Here is a 12,361-nt window from a genome sequence, read left to right as displayed (position 1 = left end):
CGATTCATAACAATACCAAAATTGTAGCTATGAAGTAGCAATCAAAATCATTTTGTGGCTGGGGGTCACATCATGAGGAACTGTATAGAAGGGTCGCAGCATTAGGAAGGGTGAGAACCACTGGAACAGAACAAAGACAGTATGACTGCAACAGCTGGGAGTTCCTAAATTGACACCAGAAATTTACAATTCCGAAATGTAATTTACAATTCTTTGTCTGCAATCTGCAGTAAGGCCTGTACAACAGATTAAAACCTTTGCCAAATACTTCAGCATTTTTGAAGAATAGTTTAAAAATTGCTAAGATGTGGATACTACCAAATGCCCATGCAATGTCTTGGTACCCATGGTTATATGAGGGACAGATACGTCGCAGCACAAAATAAATAAATGTAATAAATATTAAAATATTCAACCAGCTTTATACGATTATAAACATTTTGTTCAATTAACTAAATATAACTAAGACATTATAGCAGCAATGTTTAATAACTAGATCCTATAAATCCACAGAAATGTATCCCTCTAAAGTACCTATCTTAGGGTTTCTATTGTTGAAATGACACATAATGACCAAAAGCAAGTTGGGGAGGAAAGTGTTTCTTTGGCTACACTTCCACATTATAGTTTATCACTGAAGGAAGCCAGAACAGAAATTTAAACAGGGCAGGAACTTGGAAGCAGAGGCCATTGAGGGATGCTGTTTACTGGCTTGTTCTCCAAGGCTCGTTCAGCCTGCTTTCTTCTAGAACCTAGAAGCAGCAACACAGATACAGCACTACCCACAATGGACGGAGCACTACCCCATCAATCACTAATCAAGAAAACACCCTACAGCGGGATCTTATGGGAGCATTTTCTCAATTGAGGCTTTGCTCTTTTAGATGACTCTAACTTGTATCAAGTTGACATAAAACTAACCAGAAAACTACCTGACCTAAACCGTCTAGTTTCAAAACAACTACCTTACTACAAACTGTGTACACCTCAACAGTTCCACTAAGTTTGGTCCAAATCAAAATGCCAAATGTTGGCTGAGACTTAGTTCTTGCACTTGTCCTAAGAGGAATGACAGAAACAGGAGAAAGCTCCAGGCTCCAGATTCCCAGTCAGCCCAGGGACTCCTCTCACCCAGGCTGACATTCTCATGAGGACCTCCAGGTATCAAAACACGAACTGTCAGAGCCAATGGGAGGATCATTGCTCATCCAGCCAGGCCCAGGACTGGTCTGCCACTGAAGCACCACGAAGGCACTGGTTGCTAAAATACTTCTGTGCCTACTAAAAAACAAATCCTGGCCAAACCATCCAATGTAACCTCTATAGCCACTTTGGTTCCTGCCGTGGGTCCTTAAATGTCCACTCCACAATAGAATAACTACAGGATGGTGTGGCCCAGGGCAGCCTCCAGCTCTACACCAATCTAAGTGCCTACATCTGTCCAGTGGCTGATGCCCATGCTGTCCAGTTTGTTAATTATTTTGAAAAACACCTTTCACAAAACCACAAGACACAATCAACCATTTATCAGGGAACTAATATGCCTAATTTTTAAAAAGGTTTAAAGGACTTTTCCTACACTTAACACCTCTTCTTTTGTGGGTCAGGTTGCCATATTCATTCATATAATTCATTCATGTAATCACTAAACTCACATTTCCAGAGCCAAGTATAGGTTTGAGCACTGGATTCAGAGATAAGTAACTACTCTCACCCCTAAAGTACCAGCCAATGATGCTTCACCTGGTGCAGGGTAGGAGAAGCAGAGAGGTAGAGCCAAGGACAACAACTAGAGGAAGAGAGTATGCTACAAAAGAGGGGCCAGTACAATGCTGTGGGATCAAGAAAGGTTAGCCTAGACAGGTGTTTGCAGGGATACTCTGGGCTTAGATGGGCAGACATAAACAAAGGCACACAGAGCATCAACTGTGCTTTCAGGCACTGGCAATCACTAGTTTGTTAAGAGCAAAGGAGAATAGACCAACAATGGGGACCAGATGAGGAAGAGCCAGCATTTCATCAGGACAACTTCCCTACTGCTTAGAATCCAACATTTCTCAAGAAAGGATCCTTAATGGAGCAGATACACGATTCCTCTCCAAGAAAAGCTAGAAATTCTTGGTATCAGGTGCACAACAAACCAGAATGACCAGACAAGGATAATAATTTGCAGAATGGCTAGACAAAGCCTCTCTACCCCACCCATTATAAGCTAAATTATCAGTAAGACGGCACTATCAAAGGAATCATCAGATAAGTTTCAGAAAGTAACATGAATACATTCGCATGGGAACACCCAAATTCAGTCAAGCGTGCCTTAGAGAAGATGAGTTTGCTGCCTGGTGACTGCTGAGAGCACTTTTCTGTTACTAAGTCATCACTCCCAACCTTGAGCTCCTCTGAGTCATTACATAACAAACAGTTCTGCTTTATTACTTCCAAATCTTTTCCATTGGATTTCTAAGGAAATGAAACTAATCATAACAAAGTTTTTATCCAATACATACACAGCATACACACACACACACACACACACACACAAATATGTATGTGTGTATAGTTCTCAAACTCTTTAAGGGAAGATATCTTATTTTGCCACAAAATTCATATGTCCCCTAAATAATTCCATCATCCCAAAACATTAGACAACTACACAGCTGTGCTGCAACATCATCTGCATACCACTACTGGGTGAGAGCAAGCAGCATACCAGCAAGGTGATCGAGGATGGTGGCTGTCCATGAACTGCCTTTACTAGCCACAGTGACTGTCCTTTTGTGGATATGGTACTCTGCTCCAATGAGCTGACACCATCCCTAGGTTTACCCTGTTCATTTCATGCCCCCTGGGTCCATTTCTTACCAAGTCAACATGCCACGTCATTAGAGAGCTTACATATTTACATCCAACAAAGTCTTAGTCTCCTCTAAAACTATAAACACAAAACCACTGACATACACAAGGCTAAAAAAGGCTGGGACTGCAAATAACCATTAAGGTGTGCTCATACATGAGGCTCTTTGTTCATGACACACAGTGCAGTTCCCATCCCTGGCCCCTTAGAAGCCTGAATCTAATAATATAACAGGCCTAGGAGACTGCATCTCTGGTCTCTGGCCAAGTTCAAGTACAATATCTGTCCCAACCTGGTGATTCCTAAGCCAGGGTTTTGTTGACTCTTTGAAGGAAAGCAAGGGATAAGATCCACATCTACCTCCTGAGCAGGGAACAGAATTAATTTAACATGCCAATCATTTAGAAAGAATTCCGTACCCACAAAGAAAGAAATGGGCAATGCTCCTGTAAGAGTCCACTGAACTATAATGGGAAGAACTAGAAATCGGCCAACACTGCCTCTCTAGGATTGTGTTGACACAACTGCAGCTTCACTATTCTCATGTTTTCACCACCAAACTACACTGGAAAGCTTAACAAGGGAACAGGTCTCACCTCAAAGGCTCACTCCCAGGCAAAGCCAAGTTGCAATTCCTTAGGCGCAACTTCTGTTCTGCCTTCAGATATGACCATGACATTCTCACTGTTGTGGTTCTTGATTTCTTGCAGTTCAACTTTACCAACTGGCTCCAATCAGGAGTATTGGGATTAGTTCTTTTACAAATCATCTGCATCTCAAGGCCTTCCCTAACAACTGTATTATAACTAGTTGAAACAATATTTGCATTACATTCTAGCCACACAAACACTGCTGAGCAATGCAGCATTCATGATCACACTGCTAGTCAAGTCACATTCAGTTCTCTGAACTCTTGGAATTAGTAACTAGTTTGTTCTATTTGCCTATTTAGTTCATAAAATTATTATAAACTGCAAATTTTCTCCAAATTCTAAGGAAAAAATTAAATCCCTCCCAATAGGGTCAAATACATCAGTAATAGATCAGTTCCGCTAGTTTCCCAGATGACACCCTCCCTCAAGACCCTAACCTGGACTCTACACTTAGCTCAGCTGTCACTCTGGACTTCCCTTCAGCACATCCTGGGAAAACCACTATTTTCTGGATCCTTTATCTCTCCTGTGTTAATTCTATTGTCTATATGGCTCTTCTGCCAAGAACTTCCTGAAGAGTGCATGCAAGACACCTTAAGACACCACATACCTGAAAAATACCTTGCTTAGCTCTCTCACTGGCCGACAGACTAGCTGAAGACAGAATGCTAGTTTGGAAATCTTTCTCCTTAAAGTCTGAGAGCATCACCCCCAGTCTTCAGTGTTTAAAGCAGCTGTTGGGAGTTCTGATGTCACTCTGAGTCCCAGTTCTTGCTGCATGGTCTTGCTCCCCTCTCTGGATCCTTTCAGATCCTTTCTTAATCACCAAGCTTTGAAATATCACAGTGCCTCACCTTAGCCTATGGGTCTTCCTCTATCCCTTGTGCAGGGACAACTGTCCTTCCATTCTGGGACACGGCTCCTGATACTTGGACCTGCTTTGCCTGCTTTGCTTCCTGGGGTTTCAGTTAGTCATATTTTGGAACTCTTGAACCATGCCTCTAATTTTCTTATCTTTACCTTTTCCCTATCTTCTTGTTTAATTATGTTTGTGGAAGACTTGCACAACTTTTATGTTCAACTTTCTAACTCTAGTGCTGAAAAGGTTTAAGTGAGCAATCATACTGAATTTCTAATAGGCCATTCTTCTTTTCTAGATATCTTTATTTGTATTAGATTCTGATCTTTATTCTCATTCTCTCTCTCTCTCTCTCTCTCTCTCTCTCTCTCTCTCTCTCTCTCTCTCTCTCTCTGTGTGTGTGTGTGTGTGTTTGAGTGTCTGAGCATGTGTGCCATAGCACTAGTGGAGGTCAGAGAATAGCTATATGAAGTAAGTTCTCTCCTTCCACCTCTATGTGGGTCCTGGGAATCAAACTCAGGTCATGAGACTTCTATGACAAGTACTTATGCCCACTGAGTCATCCCCAAGGATCCTGATCTTACTCCCTATTTTATATGGTTTTGTTGTCGGGTTTTTGTAGGTTTAAAAGCTAGATAATTTTCATTGTTGCATTTCTACTAAAAACTCTCCCCCATTCCCTTTAGATAAGGTCTCATTGTATAACCCAGGCTGTCCTCACACTCATGACCCTCCTGTCCCAGCCTTCCAAGTGCTAGGATTATAGGCATGAGCCACCTGTCCCAATTTCTATGCACCTTCATTCTCTTAAGCCTTTGAATTGCCTCTTCAAGATTTTCTCCCTTTTGATGAACTTAGGCCACTCACCTTTTAAATATTAAAGTGCTCAGAAACCCAGTGAGTATGGAAATGGATAGAACAAAGTAGACTTCCTAGGAGATGGACAGGTGAAAACCAGCTGTAAGAATCGTCAGCTTCCAGAATCTTACACCCTTTCCTCCTCGAGGAGGTGTCTCCCTGGCTGGGGTCTGTACACTTCACTCATCTGACTCCCTCCACTGCCATTTCCGCTCTGTGAGTCTCTCCAGCCTCCCATAATCCCCAGGTCAGCACTCCTCTGCTTTACTTTCTCCAGAGATCTCTTGCTGGAGAGGAAGGTCACCTAGACCTGCCTCAAATATCAGTTAAATCTGTTTCAAAGGCATTGGCCACATCTTATGTCTGCTGAGTCTTTCTTGAGCTGTAGCTTAAGTCAGCTTGATTCTTGCTTGCTATTCTCTATTATGTGCCACAGTGGTGAAAATGAACCTTGTGCAGGACACACTCGTCCAAACACATGTAACATCAAAAATTTTGTTAACTCCCAGCTTCTTTTGTACAGTTCTCCTACACAGCCCTGTGGACATACACTTTCCCGCCTCTACACTCTGGTTCCAATGAAGTATCAGTAGTAGGTAGTGACATTAAATACCTGGATTTAATCCACCACTGTTACCTGGGTTGAATCTCAGAAATTCAGTATATTGATCAAATAAGAAGGGAATTCCAAGACTAAACAGGAGAAGAAATGGGCAAAGGACTGAGCGGGCTGGGCACAGGAGCAAATCCAGCTAGGGTATTGGATTTATCATGCGACCTGGGTAAGCACTTCCCTTCCTACCAGACGAGGAACATGACAAACATAAGGGAAGCTCTAAGTACCACAGACAGCGGTGAACTCTGTTAAGGTGCCAGTGGTAGGATACACCTCAGATCCTAGTGCACCAAAGGAGGGGACAGGACAGTCAGAGGCTCACAGTCACCCCAGCCTCAAAGTGAGTCTGAGACTAGACAGGGTTACAAGAGACTCTGTCTCAAAGAAAGAGTCCTTGCAAGAGTTTAGAATAAACTACTGCATTGAAAAGTGACTGACATATGAAAGGAAAAAAATGGCATCCTACCTGAAGCAGCAGATTTTTTTGAGTTCCACTTTCTGTTAGACACCCAAGCACTCCCTCTGCAGTGTGGAGTTTTGTACTGCTTTCGTTCGGCAGACTCCTGCAATGCTTCTCCACTACCTTCTCTCTCTCATTCACTTCATTCCTTAGTTTTTCAACTTCATTTCTAAGGTCCTACCAAAAGAAAAAGAAGAAAAATGGAATTTACTCGCTCAAGGGTTCAAGGTGACAATCTCTTACCAACTTCACTTCTCAAGTTATGATGAGAACTTCCTCAGCTCTAAATGTGAATTTTTGATGTATTTGAATTACTGCTCAAATTACTTACAAAGATTCTATTTTCTCCCCTCAATAGTGGGAAAGCGTATTCTGGTTGGTTCCCTTGGATGTGCTTATTGTTGTCTTTGGTCCCTTCCTTCCTCTTGAGTATGAATAGATGTCTGGAGTCATCTTATATGCTCCTATCCCAAGTATGCCATTAGTCATTCTTTCTTGTGAGGTGAGCTTCCTTAGTGCTCCATAGCGACCTGAAGCACTGTTAAATAGAGAGCCATGGATCTGCCTTTCCAGAGGTCTGCAGCATTAGTGTCAGGATGTAGGTGATTCTGTTTTAGGTATAGTTACTAATCTTTGGGACCACAGAAAAAACACATGTTTTTGGTGGGAAATGGTCGAGAACACAGTATGGATGGCAGCAAGACATTGATACTGGACCTTCTCAGTGGAAGGAAGGAAACAGCAAAGTGAAAGTGCATGTGGATGGCTCAGATTCAGGTTTACAGTGAGTCTAACTTTGTTTGTTTGCAGTTTTTTCTATTGTGTTGAAAGTCCTGGATCTAATGACATTAAAGAAGTTTCTACATGTTCAACACAGACATAATTTTCCACTCAAGCTTGGTTAAACGTGCAAATGTAGAATCCAGACACAGAGACAGCTGTAATGCTAAAGCAACAATAACAGAATAATAACCAATGAGCTAGTTCTGCCAACAACTTAAGCCACGTCTGAGTTGTGAATGCTTCTTTTAGACCTTCTCCAACTGCAAAAAGCTTCTACATTATTTTAACTTTGGTTTCAACTTTTTCCCATTTTTATTTATTCTGCTATACTATGACCTACAAAAAACATACAGCAACTAAATAAAGACATAAAAAGAACAATTAAAAAAAAAAAAAAGGAAAGCTGGTATGATGCCTCAAACCTGGCCAGACTAGTCTTCAGAGAAAATTCAGGTTAGGTAGGTCTGCAGAGAAAGACCCTGTCTCAAAAAACAAAAACAAAAACAACAATCCTACATAATCTTCTCATTTAGCAATATTAACGAATACAACAAAATTTATTGCGTATGGTCTCCAAGTATCTGAGCCTCCACAAAATATGTTATTACAGTTTACTGCTTTTTATTGCCGTGGGTATCTTTTAGCTTTAGATTTTTCAGGAAAAACCCTGAGAGGAATGTCTAGGCCAAAGAGTATGTATATTGTGAGGATTCTTCCAAATAGGCAGTGACACAAACCAACCAACCAAACAACAACAACAAAAAGCAACAAAGCCTTAGGCTTTGTTCCCTCCCACCCCTGTCAATATTAGTTTCTAAGATGTTTCTGAATAGGAAAGATGTTTCCTGATAGGAAAGGCTTCTTCATAAGTGTTTAAATTTGCAACTTCTTGATAGCCAACCATATTTGTATAGAACTATACTTTTTTCCCACTTGCAAGCTGTTCTTGCTAGTTATGAATAACAATGCTTTCAATAGCAGTTCAAGCAAAAGCTGTTCTTTTAAGAATCATCGACAAGGGGCCTAGAGAGAAGATGCAGGAGTTAAAATCACCAACTGCACCTCTAGAGGACTGGGTTTGACTTTTCAGCACCACATGGCATCTTACAGGGATCTGCAAATCCAACACCCAGAGAGCTGATGCCTTCTTCTGCCTCTGTGGGCACAAGCCATGTAAGTAATGTACAGACATACAAGCATACAAATTACACATATGCATAAAAAAGGAAATTAAAAATTTAAAAAAAATCATCCAAGGTGTGCACTTACAAAGCACAGAGTCAATTCTTCCACATCAGAATATCTACCAGGGCAAAGTCCATCTACTTTCTGAAAGCTGTTACAGAAGAGGCAGGATTCACCTGTCCAACAATAGGACTTTATTAAATGTTCCCCCTGGGATCCTGTTGCTGTTTCTGATCAGAGTGTACACACACCAGTGTCAGAGAAGCAGCTGTGACGGAGAAGTAGGCAATGCAACAAGGAGGGACTGGAATGCTCCCACATTTAGGGTCAATGGACCACAAAGTATTGGGGCAAGCACTTACCATGACCCAGACCATGTTCCAGGCATTGTCTTAGTTAATCTATTTTATCTTCAAAATTTATGATGGAGGTATGGTGGTGCATGTCTTTAATCCCAGCACTCGGGAGGTAGAGGCATGCAGAATTCTGAGACTGAAGCCATCCTGGTCTACACAGTTGAGTCCCAAGTCAAGCAGGGCGCCCAAGTGAGACCTTGCCTCAAAAACAAAAGCATGATGATGAGCTTTGAGCCCAACCTGACTCCAGCTGAATCCTGGCTACCTCAAAGCTCTCCGCTCGTAACACTCTTTCTGTTCTAGCAACTGACTGTCCTGGCCGGGCTTCTACATTGCAGGTACTTACTCAAATCATGACCTTCATGCTTGCTGTACCCGAGGCCTGCAGTTCAGAGCTGCCCTTCACCTTCTGCAGGTCTGTCACCTCACTCCAGTTTTCACAACCTCCCTCCAGCCACCTCCTCCTGCACACTCCTTTCCTCCATTTTCTCTCCCCATAGCACTTGCTAATATTTTCTGTGAACTTTCTCAGTCCTCCAAGAGCCAACCATATTTTCGTTACTGCTGCAACTCTACCCCCTGTAATGGCACCATACACATAGAAATTACTGTATTCAAGAGAGTCATAAACACGTGGACTTCCCCCCATGAAGAGATAGGGAATTTGTTTCTCTCCACTTTTTAAAGCTTAGAAATGTAGTGACTATTGCAGCCTAAAGAACACACACCATTTCTGGTCCAGGTCTGAAAGTTTCTAATTCCTGTCTCCTTGGGCACTCTTTGGGAGGCCTGGAAATCCTACATCTAAGAGGCATGGCCATCCTAATTTTCCTACACTGGAGAGCCCACTTGATAACCTCAGCTTAATTTCCCACCATCTACATCAAGGTACTAAACCCAAGAGTCATTTGCTCTCCAAAGCAGCCCACCCACTACATCAGTACAAGTGACAGGCACAAAGAGCAAAAAAAGCATTCCGATGAGCACTGCCCAAATCCTTGCCTAGGAAAATGAAATATAAAATCATCATTTTAGACACCAACTTTGGGGTGATCTGTTATACAGCAATAACCAAATCATCACACAATAAAATATCCAAGTATTTAGTGAATAAATGAAATAAAGAATGAGTAAAATAATGAATAAATAAGTAAAGACAGAGGATGGAATCTGGGGTCTTATGGTGTTCTACCAATGAGGTACACTCTAGCCCTGCTCCCATTTTGTGAGCAATGACAGGGGCTAAGGGAAGCTAAGTTACTTGTGTTGTGCCTAGTCTGTAGGGACCCCAAAAGAACACCAGGGAGACCAACTCTCCAAAACAAAAGCAAGGTGTATTGTGTGCATAATACAAGCCAGCAGGAACCTCGTCACAGCAACTGGTGCAGCAGCAGCAAGAAGAGGTACCCTGTCCTTTTAAAGGGCATTATTTAAAGGCAAAAACCAGAAAGGTTACATTAGCAGGGTGTGGGGTGACAGGTTTCTAAGATTTAGGCCCCCTGATTGGCTGACATTTGTCTAGGGATGTCCTGGACAAAAGTGATGGGTGTGTACTTGCAGTTGATCCTATCTACAGAGGTTCGAACATTAGGAATCCTTTTTTGTGTGGTGTCTTTCTAGGTGGTACCTGGTAAGTCTCAGTTTGTGGTCTTTTTTTGTTTCTTTGTTTGTTTTTTCGAGACAAGGTTTCTCTGTAGCTTTGGTGCCTGTCCAGGAACTAGCTCTTGTAGACCAGGCTGGCCTCGAACTCAGTTTGTGGTCTTTATCAAAACCACGTATTACCTTAGAGCAAACTAGTGAGACTCAGGCTGCTATTGAGCTAGTCATGGCTGGGTCCTAGACTTGTAATCACCTTGACTATGTAACAACACCGAGCTGGTATCTGTTTCTGAACCCTTTTAGTTCATAATTACACAAAAGCACACATCTGGGGCTTTTTTTCTTTTCCCCCACTTTTTTTTAAATAAATAATGCACTGATCTCAATCTACTTATTTAAACCTATCAACCACACCACTTGGAAGGACCACTCACATACACACACAAAATTCAAGGCAGTTTAAGATCTTATATTAAAATAGCCACTTAAACATATCTCTTTAACACTACAATAGAGCAAGAGAGAAGGCATGAAGACCTTGAGTTTGATTACCAGCAACTGCAAAAATCTAGACATGGGAAGTCTACAGATCCAGAGTTGGGAAAAGATGCACAGAAACAAGAATATCGCTAGAGTTCACTGGCCAGACTGGCAGAAGCAGTGAGTTCAGGGTTCAGTGAGAAACCTTATCTCACAGGTAGAGAGCGACAAAGGAAGATGCCTGACATAAACCTATGACCTTTACCACATACACTGGTACACATATGTACAGGCCCACATGAACACATACTTAAAACACACAAATACACACAAGCAGTAAATCTGCACACTACTCTAGGAAGATTGTGTTTCTTTAGAATTTCGTTTTACATGTAAATATTGTTTTAATATGTTACTTTTAAATGGAAAATAACCATACTTATGGGTAAAATGGCATGTTTTGATGTAAACACTGCGGAACAAGTATATCAAGCAAATTAACATGTTTGTCATTTAAATGTATCTTTTACTGACATTTAAAATTTGTCCTTTTAGCAATGTTAAAAGTATTAAACATATTACATTCACCATACCAATAATACATCAAGAAAATTGATCCCTCTTGTTCGAAACTCTTTCCCTTTGGTCAACATCTCACCATATCCCCCACAAACCCCACCACAGACCAGAAAGCACCACTCTACTCTTGACTTCTGGAGGATCAGCTTCTTTAGATCCAAGGTCCACACATGTTGTTATTAATGAAAGTTTCACTTTATAGCTGAATAAAATTCCTGGTGTCTGTGTGTGCATGCATGTGTATATGTGTGTATGAATATGCTGGGTGTGCATTTTTCTTTTCCATACAGCAGGTGTTGAACACTTAGGTTGCTTCCATTCTTGACTGCTTTCAACAGTGCCGCAGTGAATAAGAAATGGAAGTGGAGATATTTCTGTAACATAAGGACTTCAATCTTTTCGCATGTATTCACAAAAGGGCAATTACTGAATCATAAGATAATTCTAGTTTCATTTTCTGAGGAACCTTCATACTGGGCTCAAAACAATTCCACTAATTTACACCCCACCAACAGTGCACAGGAGTCCCCATCCTCTGCATCCTCCCCAGCATTCAAATCTTTCGTCTTCTGTAATAACCATGCTCACAGCTTCAAGGTGATACGTGATATGCTGTTGTGGTTGGAATTTGTATTTATTTAAACAATGACTGGGAACATTTTTTCATAAAGTAACTATTTCTATGGTCAACTGAGAAGTCTAATCAAGTCCTTTGCTTATTTAGTTTTCTTGCGGAAATGTTGTTTAGATTTCTTAAATATTATGGATACTTATCAACTGCCTGTAAGATCTATAGCTTATATATACTTTCTCCCCAGTTACAGGCTGTCTCTTCCCTCTGTTAAATTGTTTCATTTGCTCTGTGAAAGCTTTTGTTTTATAGCCTATACTTTCAGGGTCATATCATTGAAAAAAGGAAGAAAAAAACACTGCCCAGAACAACTGTCACAAACTTTAACTGCCATGTTTACATCTAGTTTTGAGTTCATTTATAATAAGGGATGAGATAAATTTCAATTTTCCTCTCATTCTCTTTCGACTTTTTGGTAATAACCACACTAACAGCTTCAAGGTGATAT

The 12,361-nt window shown here is 41.1% G+C and overlaps 1 protein-coding gene across 1 annotated transcript in view; it reads right to left on the bottom strand.

Moving 5' to 3' along the window:
• The window catches only part of Cdk5rap2 (CDK5 regulatory subunit associated protein 2), a 149,457-nt gene that overhangs the window by 100,631 nt on the left and 36,465 nt on the right, over positions 1–12,361 (bottom strand). Inside the window, 1 exon segment of the mRNA XM_013348234.2 lies at positions 6,307–6,477. Within this exon segment, the coding sequence (XP_013203688.2) occupies positions 6,307–6,477 (171 nt within the window).

The sequence above is a fragment of the Microtus ochrogaster genome, chromosome 10, assembly GCF_000317375.1.
Source record: "Microtus ochrogaster isolate Prairie Vole_2 chromosome 10, MicOch1.0, whole genome shotgun sequence".
NCBI classification, from domain to species: domain Eukaryota; kingdom Metazoa; phylum Chordata; class Mammalia; order Rodentia; family Cricetidae; genus Microtus; species Microtus ochrogaster.
The sequence above is the reverse complement of the archived record's forward strand: the minus strand, read 5'-3'. Positions and strand labels throughout refer to the sequence as shown.